The sequence below is a fragment of the Ovis canadensis genome, chromosome X, assembly GCF_042477335.2.
Source record: "Ovis canadensis isolate MfBH-ARS-UI-01 breed Bighorn chromosome X, ARS-UI_OviCan_v2, whole genome shotgun sequence".
Lineage (NCBI taxonomy): Eukaryota > Metazoa > Chordata > Mammalia > Artiodactyla > Bovidae > Ovis > Ovis canadensis.
The window spans coordinates 76,395,374-76,410,305 of NC_091727.1; the positions used below are offsets into that span (position 1 = coordinate 76,395,374).

Genomic DNA, 14,932 nt, shown 5'->3' on the forward strand with positions numbered 1-14,932 from the left:
TGTAAGAGGAACCCATTCAAACACAAGAAAGTTTTGAATAAATTATCACAGTAGTTTACAGCCTAAGATCCCTAGAGTTACAGCCTAATAGATACAGAAATTCTACTAGACAAGTAGTCAAAAGACACTATCTTGTTACCTTAGACAAGTTAACCAACAAATACAGGAAATACATCTAAAAGCTGGATATTAATTCTTATTTCAGATAAGTATGTTTTACATAGCTGAAAGTATTAAATCATTCCATATTTATTTCCTATATGAAGTATTTATCTTATGTTACATTATTGTCTGAAAGGAAATCTTAGTTCTCCAGTTCAATATTTTTTTAAAAAGAATACATACCATAGTGCAATTTGACAATAAATGGATGATTTACTTCCACCAGTATATCCCTCTCCATCTTTGTCCGAATTCTGTCTCGAACTAAAAATTACAGAAAGGTAGAGTATATTGTTCTTGTACATAATTTCAGTAGAGATCCCATCAATAATTCACCAAACACAAATATAGAAATTTAAAATATAACTTTGTAAGTGCCTGAATTTGAAGTCAATATTCCTAGGCAGTAATTACCATAGTCTAAAAGCTAACAAATTCAGTTTAGATCTAGAGATGGGTTAAGTGCCACAGTGTTATTTGGTGGATAAGAATTATATATTAGTATTCAAATGAGTTCACTGATTAAAACTGAGCACAGTGTTGTTGTTATCACAGCCTAGAAGACAGTGTATATAAGTGTATGCAGGTGGCTGTGCCTTCTCAATATGTAATACCAACAGATGGAACAGAAAAAATAAGAATCTTGAAGAAAAAGAATATAGTTTAATAAAACAAGTTCACTTTAAATTAAATAAAATATATCACTTTTTATCCCATTAATTCTTTTTTACCAGGATACACTCACTAAATTCAAACCTAGAAATATCAATTACCACTAGAAAGCTGTAACAATTATTAATGTTAAAAGGAAACTAAATCTACTCATATAGGCAATACATAGCACATTTCTTAAAACAAGCTTTGCCATGTTTTATTTTAATAAGCTTTCTGATCTTCTACCTTTTAAAGAAGCTTTTTTTAACACCTTCATTGCATAGAGTTGTCCAGCATCAGGACCAGTCTTCTTTCTAACGAGAAATACCTAATAAGAGAATTAAAATTTAAAAAGTGAAATTCACATCCCAAGCCATTCCCGCTATACATATATATTAACATATACAAATAGACTTACATATTCTCTAGTTGTATAAAGATATACCTTTCCCTATAAATTATACTTAGTTTACACTTTCTCACTTTCATTCACTTAGTAAATCACATGCTCATACATCCTAATGTGGAAAAGAAAAGTTAAAAGAACATTTGAGAAGTTTGTGATATAAGAGATAAATAATATAATGAAAGACAATTTGAGCTAAGGGAGCTCCTTATAAGACACAAGCTCCTTTTTGTTTTCTTAATATGGAGCAAACAAATGTAATTACTGTTAATTTGACACCTTCATTTCTAGTTTCCTATTGGTCCATTTTGTAAGTTATCAGGTATTTTATTTTCTAATAGGGCTTCCCTGGTGACTCAGATGGTAAAGAATCTGCCTGAGATGCAGGAGACCCAGGTCCACACCTGGGTCACGAAGATGAGGAGGAAAATGCAACCCACTTCAGTATTCTTGCCTGGAGAATTCCATGGACAGAGGACCCTGGAGGTCTACAGTCCATGGGGTCGCAAAGAGTCAGACAAGAATCAGTGACTAAAATTTTCAATTTATTTTCTAAGAAGATATTAGAGGCGATTCTTATCTACCTGCCAAGTGAGAGAATCATAATGGTGAATATTTCAATAAAAAAATGAAAGTTACTGATTAAGCTTAAAGTAATAATTTCTCACATTTTCAAACCAATAAATGATTCATTAAAAGGTAAGTTTTAAAAAGCCTTACTTATGAAGATAAATATAGTTTCATAGCAGGTATTTACTATTAAAGGGTTGTTTCCAGTTTTAAATTAATGTTCACTGCCTCAACCTGCCATCCTCAAATCTAACAAGCTCTATTCAAATGGTGATAAATTTAAAATGTGATCAAATTAACTAATTTATATACATAAAACTGCAGATTGGAGAGCTTCTAGGTAATTTTTGTCTTTTTCCTATGGTAGAGCTTAAAATTATTTATTCAAAATATTCTATGTGATAATTATATATCAGCCAACTGGGCAAGTGGGGGGTTCATTTAATCATTACTTCATTTTATCATTACTTCATCTTTCCTTCTCCTATTCTTGTATCAGACCTAAACTCTAAGAACATTTCAGTTTTATTGATTTTCACACTATCTATTGTAGTGCTTCTCATACTTTGTGTGTAGACCAAATAGTCTTTTTTCCCCCTTTCCTCCAAATCCATTGTATACCATTACTTAGTATTTCATCAGTGAAAAACCATGGACTTATATGTATTTGTATAGCTTATTTCAGTCAATATCAGTTTTTAAAAAGCAGATTAAATTAACTGCCATAAAATACACACAAAAGCTTCAAAGTTAAGTAAATGGCATTAACCCTAAGTACCAGACTTAGTTTTCATTCAATTTTAGTGACATGGACAAATAAATGTTGATAAACAGTTTCCTTTTTTCTAATCAATATCAGGTGATCAAGATATTGACAACAAAGGAGTCAAGTCATTTCATGAGTGATGACTCCATTACAAGTAGGAGAACAATCTTTCTCAGTTTCTTCCAAGAAAGCAGTTCTCAATTATTTTTGGCCTCAAGAATTCTTTTACAAACTTAAAAATTACTGATCACTCCAAAGTACTTTTGTTTTTGTGGGTTATAACTACTGATATTTACTGTATTAGAAATTACAGCAAAAAATTAACTATATATTTATTGATTTAAAATAATAAAATTACATGTGAATATAAATATTTTTAATGACTATTTTTTCTAAAACAAACCAAAAACAACAACAACAACAACAACAACATCACTGAGAAGACTGACACTGATTTACATTTCTACAAGTCCCTAATATCTGGCTTAACAGAAAATAGTTGGATTCTCGTATCTGCTTCTACATTCAATCTGTTGCAATTAAACTGCTTTGCTTAAATTATAAGAAGAAAATCAGGCTTCACACAGTTACATAACTGGAAAAGGGAGAAGTATTTTAATAGTCTTTTGATATAATCATGGTTATTCTTCTTCGATATGACACAAGAATTTGACAAGTAGAAGTTTCTTAAAGATTAGTTGCAGTGAAAAAATCTGAAACCACGTCAATTAACTGTCCATATTCTTTTACATAATAACCCACTGGTCTATGGGACATGTTGAATGGATTTTGCACTGATGGCTGATTTGATAACATCATGTGTTTGTCAACTCGAAAGCACTGGTTCACTGAGTTACGCAGGTCTTCTAAATGTTGACAGCAGCAATCTCATCAGGAAAGTCTTTTGAGTACTGAGAACATGTTGAGCACAGTGGCAAATAAAAATTGGCCAAAATTCTAACTTTTTCCTTTGAAGCTCAAATTTTATCATTGGCTAAAATGCTAAGTTGTTTTCCATGAAATAACAGGCTCACTCTATTCATTTCTGAGGAGAACATCTACCAAATGCCCAACTTTAAGTAATCAAAGTTTGTCAATCATTCTTTCATGGAAAAATGACATTTCATGAAAAAAGTGTATAGTGTAGCTCACAATTCAAAAAACTTCACAAGTATTCTGTCTTGAGACAATTATATTTTTTGGTGTGCAGCTAAAGTACTTTAGGTACTTCTCATTTCATCCCACAATATTAAAAAGAAGCATACTCAAGGATTGATATTTGATAAATCTAATAACTGTTAACACCTCATCAAGGACATTCTTAAGTAAAACTTGTATTTTTCTAACTATGTGTGGCAGTGAAGGTCATAATGATTACTGATAGTTTAAAATCACTTCCTGGATTGTGCCAAAGTGCCAAAAAATTTACAAATAATATCTTAGCATTATTATAACATAGTCTTATTCTTAAGGACTCCCTGAAAGTGTCTTGTGGATGTCCAAGGGTAGTAAGATCACACTTTGAGAACTACTGTTCTAGAACACAGCCTTTAGTGGGGCTGAAAAGAATGGAATACAAAGGGTAAAAAGAGGCAATTAAGGAAGGAAGAAAACAGTAGTCCAGGTTTTCTGAAAAGACACACAAAGCTGCCACTGTTCCCCTCTCTTAAAACACTCACTAATATCTCAATATGGCATCTAATAGAAGCCATCATTCACAGTCTAGGGAAGTAATTGTTTATTTTTTCATTACCTGATTTATTCTTCTCAGGTCTAATGGATGAACCTTCCAGCATAAGAAAACATCATATCACTCTACTCTCTTCCCATGATCAACTACAGAAGTTGAGTGATTTCAAATTACTGTTATCCAAAAATGTATCTCTCCTGATAAGAGAGGTTTCTTTACAACCACCCTAATCCAATTCTCAGAAATTGTTCAAAAGAGAAATGAATGAGTGAATTACTCCAACATACTTTCTCTCTGTCATATGGACTTCATTAAGAAGTATTTGCTGGCTGAAGTAAAGTGAAAAACTGCACAGTTTTAACACTAATTGGAAAGAAAGGACCAACTGCAATAAATTTTAAGTTGTAAACACATATACTTAATCAATTATTAAGGAGGCCAAGGGTTTGATATTTTTAAAAATTCATTTTTAAGTCCTATAGTTAAAGGTTTTACTATCACAAAAGCAAAAACAAGAAAGGAATGTCAAAATGTATGCTTTATGTAAATATGACTTGACATGTGAAATATATGAAATGCTAGTCTGATAATGCCAAAGATGTTTTCATGTGCTTTATTTTATTGTGTTTTAAAATGAATAAGTTATTTAGTATACTTTATTTCAATTCACACATTACTTAATGTGTTTATTACAGAATCTTATATGCATCTTTTGGTGGCTCAGTGGTAAAGAATCTGCCTGCCAAAGCAGGAGACATAGGTTTGATCCTGAGGTTGGGAAGATCCCCTGGAGGAGGAAGTGGCTACTCACACCAGTATTCTTGCCTGGGAAATCCCATGGAGACAGGAGCCTGGTGGGCTATAGTCCATGAGGTCACAAAAGAATCAGGCATGACTTAGCAACTAAACAACAACATAAGTTGTTTGGTATACTTCATTTCAATCCACACATTACTTGATGTGCTTACTACAGAATTTTATATGTATCTTTTATGATAATACATGCATCTTTAAAATACAATTTTACAATTGATTTTCATAGTATTTTCCTGATTAAATAGATTATATAGATATTTAATGTCACAAAGGTTTATATATGCTAAAATACATTTATTGCATTTTAACAATGGAACTTTCATAGGAAAACTTATAAATAAGACTACAGCACAAAGCTTCTTGGAATTGCTCCTACACTTATCTGATTCACAGCTTTGGCCAAATTCCTGACTAGGTTTGGCATATAACAAGTCCCAACCACACAATGCCTACACAAATGAGGTAATACTGACAAGCAAGTGTTTTCACATCCTAGGAAGGAAAAAATAAGCCACTTCCTTAATATGTCTTTGGTTGATGACCTACACATGGATTACTATTCTGTATTTTAGTATTAGGAATTTTTTAAAGGGCTTCCATGATATCCCTATTAAATCAAAGTGCCTGCACAAAGCTGATCGTTCCCTGAATTTTTTAAGGACCACATTGACAACTTGTCAGCATGTTTCTACATTTGGTGTGAAGATGTTATTGAAGATATCTCATTATGTTATACTGTATTTTCTTTATGAAGCTCTATAAGAAAAATTTCTCTGGTCTGTTTGATATATTTCTTAAAGATTCTGTCAATAATCACACAATTAAATGTATCAGCCTCTTTATAATGTGGCCAAAAATTTTGAGGCCATTAGACCATACATTTGTGAACAACAGTTTATTCCTGGCTTCAACTCATCTTTCCTGTTCTAATTTTTCTGCTTCCACCATCATTCCCAGTTATTTTTAATTTTATTTTCTTTAGTATTCATTTATGACAGCCTTAAATCCTTTCTGGAACAAAGCTGGATATAAATAAATACACATATGGATAAGTGTGTGTGTGTGTATCAAATAACAAGGCAGATACTTTTAGTGGCTTGAAATGTTTGCGTGAAGAGATTTTATTTAAGTCAATATGCAAGCATTTATATATTGGGGATATAAAAGAAATTCATCTCTGTTCTTCTAAAATTAATATCATAGAAATATTTTTTAAATAGTCTTTAAAATATTTTTTAAAAATACTGTACTTTTAGTAACTTTTAAAAATAAAGGTATTCAGGATGCACATGCCTCCTCTACAGGTCAGTTCTATAAATACACTCCCCCTCACACACACAGATACACACATCTATTAAAAGCTCCTTCTAGTTTTACTCTCCCCAGCATAACTATTCAAGTCCTATTTCCTTGTCATCATATACCTCTTGTACCAATTCACTACCAAGCAATAATCCACCTCAGTTTGTCCTTTTTGTGTCCTGAAAAATGTTTCTCTATATTTTACATGTTGTATTTTATACTGCACAGATATCAGATTACTTTAAGACAACTAACGTCTACTTTATATTCATCAATGTTACTTTAAAAGTGGTATACACAAACCCGGTGTTCAATAGATGTCTTTCTTTTAAAATATTTCAGAGCATAATAAATAAGCAATGCTCAACTGCCTTACTTTCCTCTTTGAAACTAAATCTCAGCCACCCTAAAATTAGAAATGAGTAGTTTTCTCACTATCTTCCTTCCCTTAAATTGCTGTTGTTGCTGTTTCCTACATGCTGTTACTTAATACCTGTATGTAATATTTTTCGTATCTTAGATGCTAGGTATACAAAACTCAGGAACCAGACCTACAAACTTCTTTTCTAATAATCATGTACCAGTAAGCACTGGATAATCAATTTTAATAATGAGTGTCAGAGTTTATCCTCTTCAATTTTGCTTTTTCCCTTGAAATTAAAGCCCTTTGAAGGTAGGAGTTTTATATAATCCCTATATTACCCAGTACTTACCACAGCTGTACGTTCACATATTTTTATAACAGATGATAGATTAATAATTCATGCATTCATACATGAATTGATACATGCATTCTGACTTCTGTGATAGAGCTAAGGAAAAAAATCACCAAGAGAAAGCCGAGATCATGACAGCATGTGAACAGAGAAAGAAGACCTCTTTTACAAAACTCAAACTTTCTTGATTTAGGCAGCAAATAAATAGCAAGTTATACATTGTCCTGGAGAAATCAATTATCCCACAAGATTAGCAAACATTGAAATGGGATTATAAAATGACAGAAAAGGAGTGAAATGAGACTTTCCTTTGGGTGTATCATTTGATAATTTAGAAATGGCACATTTACCAGATTTCTACCTATGTGTTCAATTTTTTGCTAAATGTTTAAAAGAAAAACAAATGAGGGAAAAAAAGCATTCATTACCTTTCCAAAGGATCCCTGACCAAGAACTTTGAGCAACTCAAATTGTGCAGGATCTGCTTTCTCATATCCTTCCTTAACATGGTGAGTAATAGGGATTTCTTTAACAACTCCTTCATCCTGTAAAAAGAAATCCAAGCAATACTCAAATATAGTTACAACATCTTATGATTAGCTCCATTTAGAAGCAGAAATCACAACAGAAATAATTTAATGCCTAACTCCTTCAATCTAGCACAGAGTTTAATGGGCTACTGCTGCTGCTGCTGCTGCTGCTGCTGCTGCTGCTAAGTCGCCTCAGTCATGTCCGACTCTGCGAGACCCCAGAGACAGCAGCCCACCAGGCTCCCCCGTCCCTGGGATTCTCCAGGCAAGAACATTGGGGTGGGCTGCCATTTCCTTCTCTAATGCATGAAAGTGAAAAGTGGAAGTGAAGTCGCTCAGTCGTGTCTGACTCCTAGCGACCCCATGGACTGCAGCCTACCAAGCTCCTCCATCCATGGGATTTTCCAGGCAAAAGTACTGAAGTGGGTTGCCATTGCCTACTAGCATCCCCATTTCCTGGGTTTTGTAACACAGAAATAACACCACAACCTCTATAATTTCATGTAAACAGAAGCATACAATATCTGTGCTTCAGCTTCTGTTCCAACTAAGTAGATATAGAAAAAAAAAATCAACAACTGAAAGAGTCGCCTTTTAAGACTTTCACAAGTACATGCAGAGAAAGTAAAAAACCTTGTAAATTGTGATATGACAAAAACTGTGAACCCCAAGAATTCTTTCATTATACCATTTTAAATAGTCAGTGTATACAAATATTTAAATGTCCAGCTATTCATATCATTGGAAAAGAAACTGGCATGGATAAACAAAATCTGCAAAGCCCAAAGATGTTTCCAGGCCATACGCCTACTTTTATTGAAATTTTACATACACTGATAAATTATATGCCAGATTTCCCACCAACTGGGTCAGGCAGAAGGCAAGCCACCCTGAAACTGTTTCTACGCCTTGATATAGGACTCTATATATCAAGACTACACTCAGGTGAACTGTAATTCTAGCCCCCAGCACAGTAGTAAGGAAAGAAAAAATTTTTTCAGATGTATTACGTATCACAAAATAACAAGAGCTGGGATATATTATCCAAACTTTTGACTGTATAAGGGAGAAAACTGACACCCACAGAGTTTAAGTTCACATGACTAGTTAATCACGATGTCTTGAAGTTGTGGTAGCTTTCCATTATATCGTATTAATTCTGGTCTGGATGGCAAAAATGTTCTCAATCAATTCACCTTTTAATTAACTCATTAACCAATGGTGACTGTGGCCAAAGTGGACAAGAGTATGGTCCCAAGTAAGTTAGGCTTCATGGTAGCTAAAATAACTACCATGTTATATAATCCAGCAGAGTAATTTTAGCTTAAGGTATTAGGACTCATTAATCAGTCAGAAATGAAGTATCAGTTCTGAAAAATATGCCCCTGGATGTTCCTTTTTCTAAATATTTACTTTTAATTGATTGATGATTGCTTTACAATATTGGTTTGATTTCTGTCATACATCACCATGAATTAATCATAGGTGTACATATGTCCCCTCCCTCTTGAAACTTCCTCCCACTTCCCGCCCATTCCCATCCCTCTAGGTTATTACAGAGACCCAGTTTGAGTCCCCTGAGTCATACTGCAAATTCCCATTGGTTATCTACTTATATATGTTAGTTTATATGCATCCGTGCTACTCTCCCCACTCACCTCACCCTCTCCCTCTTCTCCCCAACCCTTGTCCATAAGTCTGTTCTCTAGGTCTGGATCCCCATTGCTGTTCTATAAACAGATACGACAGTACCATCTTTCTAAATTCCATATATATGTGTTAATACACAGTATTTGCTTTTCTCTTTCTGACTTACTTCACTCTGTATAATAGGCTCTAGGTCCATCTACCTCATTAGAACTCAAATGCATTCCTTTCATGGCTGAGTAGTATTCCATTGTATGTATGTACCACAGCTTCTTATCCATTCCTCTGTCTATGGACTTCTGGGTTCCTTCCATTCCCTGGCTATTGTAAATACTGCTGAAGTGAACACTGGGGTACATGTATCTTTTACACTTTTGATTCCTTCAGGGTACATGACTAGAAGTGGTATTGCTGGGTCATATGATGGTTTTATTCCTAATTTTTAAGGAATCTCCATACTGTCTTCCATAGTTGCTGCATCAATTTACATTCCCACCAGCAGTATAGGAGGGTTCCCTTTCCCCCATATCCTCTCCAATACTTCCTGTTTGTGGATTTTTTTTTATTATGGCCATTCTGTGTGGTGTGAGGTGATATCTCATTGTAGTTTTGATTTCCATTTCTCTAATGAGTGAGGTTGAGCATCTCTTCATGTATTTATTAGCCATCTGTATGTCTTCTTTGGAGAAATGTCTAGTTAGGTCTTTTGCCCACTTTGATTGGGTTGTTTGTTTTTCTGGTACTTACCATTGCAACTAAAAAAATAAAATATCTAGGAATAAACCTACCTAAGGAGACAGAAGAACTATATACAGAAAGCTATAAGACACTGAGGAAAGAAATCAAAGATGATATAAACACATGGAGGGATATTCCATGCTCCTAGGTTGGAAGAATCAATATTGTGAAAATGACTATACCACCAAAAGCAATCTACAGATTAAATGTAATCTCTATCAGATTACCAATGGCATTTTTCACAGAACTAGAACAAAAAATTTCACATTCATATGGAATTACAAAAGACCCCAAATAGCCAAAGCAATCTTGAGAAAGAAGAATGGAACTGGAAGAATAAGCTTATCTGATTTCACACTATACCACAAAGCTACAGTCATAAAGACAGTATGAGAAGTATAGACCAATGGAACATGATAGAAAGCCCAGAGATCACCTCACAGACATATGGGCACCTTATCTTTAACAAAGGAGGCAAGAATATACAATGGGAAAAAGACAGTTTCTTCAATAAGTGGTGCTGGAGGACCTGGACCACTATGAGCAAAAAAATGAAATTAGAATACTTCCTAATATCATACAAATATATTACCTCGAAATGGATTAAAGACCTAAATGTAAGACCAGAACTACAAAACTCTTATAAGAAAACATAGGCAGAACACAGTATGACATAAATCACAGCAACATCCCTTATGACCCACCTCCTAGAATAATGGAAACAAAAACAAATAAGTGAGATCTAATTAAACTTAAAAGCTTTTGTATAGCAAAGGAAACTAAACAAAGTGAAAACAGAACCCTGAAAATGAGAGAATATAATAGCAAATGAAACAACTGACAAAGGATTAATTCCCAAGATATATAAGCAGCTTGTCCCTGGATGTTTCTTATACATCAAAAGAGTATTTCACTAGACTCTTTTAAGTAGCTATGAGAGTGAGTTTCCTCTTTGAAAAGGAGTCTTTTCTGTAAAAATGTTAAGGACTTTTTTAATGCAAATACATGTTTTGTAACTGACATTTTGGGATTACATTAAAATATGGCATATCTTTATGCATCTTTGCAATATATGTATACCAAAAGCAACATCAAATTGCATACTCATTAATACTACAACTAGCTGATTTTATACCACATATTATGAATGCAGTAAAAGTCTTCAAAGTATGCACTGTAACAAAAACATAACTTATTGGGAGTTTTCTCTAGTGGAAAGAACACTGGTGGAAAAGTCACAGACTAAGTTTTGCTTCTAGCTCTGTCATTCGTAAGCTAAGCAGCCTTGGCCAAATCACAGACCACTCTACCTCAGTGTTCCCACATAACAAAAATTACATTAGATTGTTCTTTAAGGTCTTCTCTAAGTCTGTGATTGAACACAATACAGTATTTTTATATTTAATAAGGTACTTCAGTTTCTGCCACTTTTACAATCAGCATCAATACCTGGGTCATAATATTACTTTTTAAAAATGTTCAGAGCTAAGAAACAGCTATACTCTATCCTACTTTCAGTTCAGTTTAGTTCAGTCATTTACTAAGCAAGTCTTTGAATGGAAATGTCGGTCTAATGCCTCTTCTAATTAAAATCCATACATGCCTATCATTTAAAAATGCATTATGTCCTTCGATTTTTAGCAGTATTACACAATAAAATTTCTGACGTGAAAATGCTCTAGATTAGAAAAGACTTTTCCCAATAGGCAGCCATCATATAACTAACAGCTTATTACCTTGTCTTTCCCACTAGACAATGAGCTTCCTGTATCCGGGTAATATCACATTCAACTCTGCATTCTTAATGCTTAGCACAATAATTGTTTGACCTTATGGGAGTGGACAGTCCAAAACAATCCAACCAATTTCATAAAATTGGAATGGAAAAGAAAAACAACACTTATTTTTAAGAAGTATAAAATCAGTAAGAATCTTCAAAATTATCTTTAATTACCTTTAAAAAACAGAAAAATATGTATGAAGAACTTATTTTTTAAAATACATAAAGGAAATGGGGAAACAGCAGATTCATTCAGAATAATGGAATTATGTCAAATTTGAATAGAACTGACTGTGATAACAATATATCTAAATTTAATAATATAAACATTTTTCCTTAGAGTGTAAGGAATATAAATAATTTTCCATATTATTCATGATCAGTAATTTTTCTTGGCCAGGTCATGTGGCGTGTGGAATCTTAGTTCCTCAACCAGGCATTAAACTCGTGTCCCCTGCACTGGAAGCATGGAGTCTTAATCACTGGACCATCAGGGAATTTCCGATGATTCATATTTTTATTATACTCTGCTATATTCAACACAAATAAAGGGCATAATGACCCCAGAATCTGCACTTTTAAAAATTGCTGATATTACCTTATTGACTGGCCATCTGCCTTTTATAGATATATGTTCCCAGACAAATAGCTATATGTATTACATTACTAAATTATGGCTAGTTTGCCTTTTAGACAGTAATTTACAAATGTTTTAGTTTTAAAAAATTACTTTTAGAGTGTTTATTCAATACACAAGTGTGGGTCACACCCTCAGAGATTATGGTTCATTACAACTAAAAACGAAATTCAGGCATATGTATTTTTTAAGGCACTCCCCTGGAGGATGAAATGGCCACCACTCCAGTATTCTTCCCTGCAGAATCCAATGGACAGAGGAGCTCAGCAGGCTATAGACCATGGGGTTGCAAAGAGCTGGACACGACTGAGCAACTGAGCACCAAAATATACATAGTTAGATAACATGTGCACACAAATACACACACACACAACTGGCTAATTATTACAAAATTATTTTAATATTTGTATGCAACTAGCTCTTTGGCTCTGTCAAATTATCTGGTACCCTCTGGTGTCATCACTTCCAATTCTGGTCTTTCTTATTTCATCTACTCCCTGCCCTATTATTGTCTATTGCTCAACACTTCTCAGCTTCCCCAAGGTTACATTTATTAATGCTTACTATTTAAATGTTCTCCCCCCCATCTTCAATACTCCTTCCTTCCTCCACTTCGCTTTCTGCTGGTTCTATACCATTCTGAAAGCTTGAGAGTGGCAGCAATTTAACACAAAATAAAGTAGTAATGAACTTATCAGTGATCCATTTGTTTTTCCTAAGAGTGAATCATCTTTGAAAAAAATCTCCTATCCTGGTATAACAATGTTATATTATTATTATCTTATCTTATCATGATACTTAGCTTCTCATAATACTCTTTTTTTAATTTACTCACTCAAAAAAATCAAGAACACTCATAAAGCACATGCATCCCTGGTGCCTCAGATGGTAAAGCGTCCGCCTGTAATGCGGGAGACCTGGGTTCGATTCTTCGGTTGGGAAGATCCCCTAGAGAAGCAAATAGCAATCCACTCCAGCACTCTTGCCTGGAAAATCCTATGGACTGAGGAGCCTGATAGGCTACAGTCCATGGGGTCGCAAAGAGTCGGACATGACTGAGCGACTTCACTTTCACTTTCATGCATTAGTCACTAAGCTATATACTGGGGCTTGAGGACTTGGGGAAAGCGAATGCTGTCAGAAATATCATTTTCCTTAACATGACAAAAAGGTATATAATATATAGTGGGCTGAAACATGTCCCCTCAAATACATATGCTGAAGTCCCACAGTACCTCAGAATGTAACTGTATTTGGAGATAGGGTCTTTAAAGGTCAATAGGGTGGGCCTTAGTCCAATGTGACTAGTGTTTTTATAAAAGGAAGAAATCAGGGCACAGATACACACACAGGAAAAAGCACATGAAGGCACACGGATCTACAAGTCAAGACAGCCATATACAAGTCAAGACAGCCATATACAAGTCAAGCAGAGACGCCTCAGAAGAAACCACTCCTGCCAACATCTTGAACTTATAGTCTCCAGAATTGAAAGAAAACAAATTTGTTGTTTAAGTCACCTAGTATGTGGCACTTAGTTATGACAGCCCTAGAGCACTAATACACAGTACCTAATTTTAGTTAATCTGCATAAATAAAGTTGGTAATGTAAAATTAAGATTTAATAACTTTGAAATAGGAACTGCTATTCTTTCAAACATCAAATGACAAATTTTAGGCAAGGATAATTATGAGTTAGAAATTTTTTGGAACATCATAGTAATTATTGATAAACAGAAAAACTATAAAGGTTCAACTGCAACCAAAATAATATGCTCTGACGTTTAAAATTTGTGATCATGTTTTTCAATATAGGGAGCCAACAATGTTCTAACACTGGTAAAACATACTGATAAAGTATAAAGCAAACTACCAAATACACTACTGCTCCATTTTTTGACAACTGATTTTATTAGGAGGAAGAAATCACATGTTAATCAGAAGGAAAAAGATCTATTGACAATCTATTAGGAAACCATACTTCTATTACAACAGTTTCATAGGACTGTGGAACTGAGCATTGATATCCCCAGGAAACACATCAAAACAAAAGAAAAGAGATTTTTAAAGTCTAAATTTGGGGTTTTAATGTAATAATGCAACATCCACTTGTTTGCTTTATTGGTGGGTTGATAGGCCAGTTTGATCAATCTGAAATTTCAAGAAGCACTTAAACTACAGATCTGTTAAAACATACATGCAAAAATCTGGAAAAGAATCTCGATGTACCCTTCTCACAGAGTAAATAATGCAGGGTCACTGTAAACCAAATCAAGTATCATCATACTTCGAAATAAGAATAACGGCAATAATGTAAATGTCAAAACACCACTAGAGTGACCTAAACAGACGAGATGATGTACATGTTGGAAAGTAATTGTAGAATACTTAGCCTTGCAAAATTGTATCAATTTGTATTGGTGACTAAAAAGTGTGGCAAACTGGTTCCCACCTAGGTCAGTTTATTCTACTATTTTATTAGAATTGGCTTTTTAGTTCCCTCATATATAAAATGGGA

General features: G+C 34.0%; 1 protein-coding gene across 15 annotated transcripts in view; it reads right to left on the minus strand.

The window, feature by feature from the left end:
* RPS6KA6 (ribosomal protein S6 kinase A6) overlaps positions 1–14,932 on the minus strand; it is a 259,279-nt gene that overhangs the window by 107,556 nt on the left and 136,791 nt on the right. For all 15 annotated transcript variants that reach the window (XM_070290374.1, XM_070290366.1, XM_070290369.1 and 12 more), the window contains 3 exons: positions 7,511–7,627; positions 1,063–1,144; positions 346–426 (listed from right to left, as the gene is read on the minus strand). In XM_070290374.1, the coding sequence (XP_070146475.1) occupies positions 346–426; positions 1,063–1,144; positions 7,511–7,627 (280 nt within the window). The remainder of the gene's footprint in view (positions 1–345; positions 427–1,062; positions 1,145–7,510; positions 7,628–14,932) is intronic.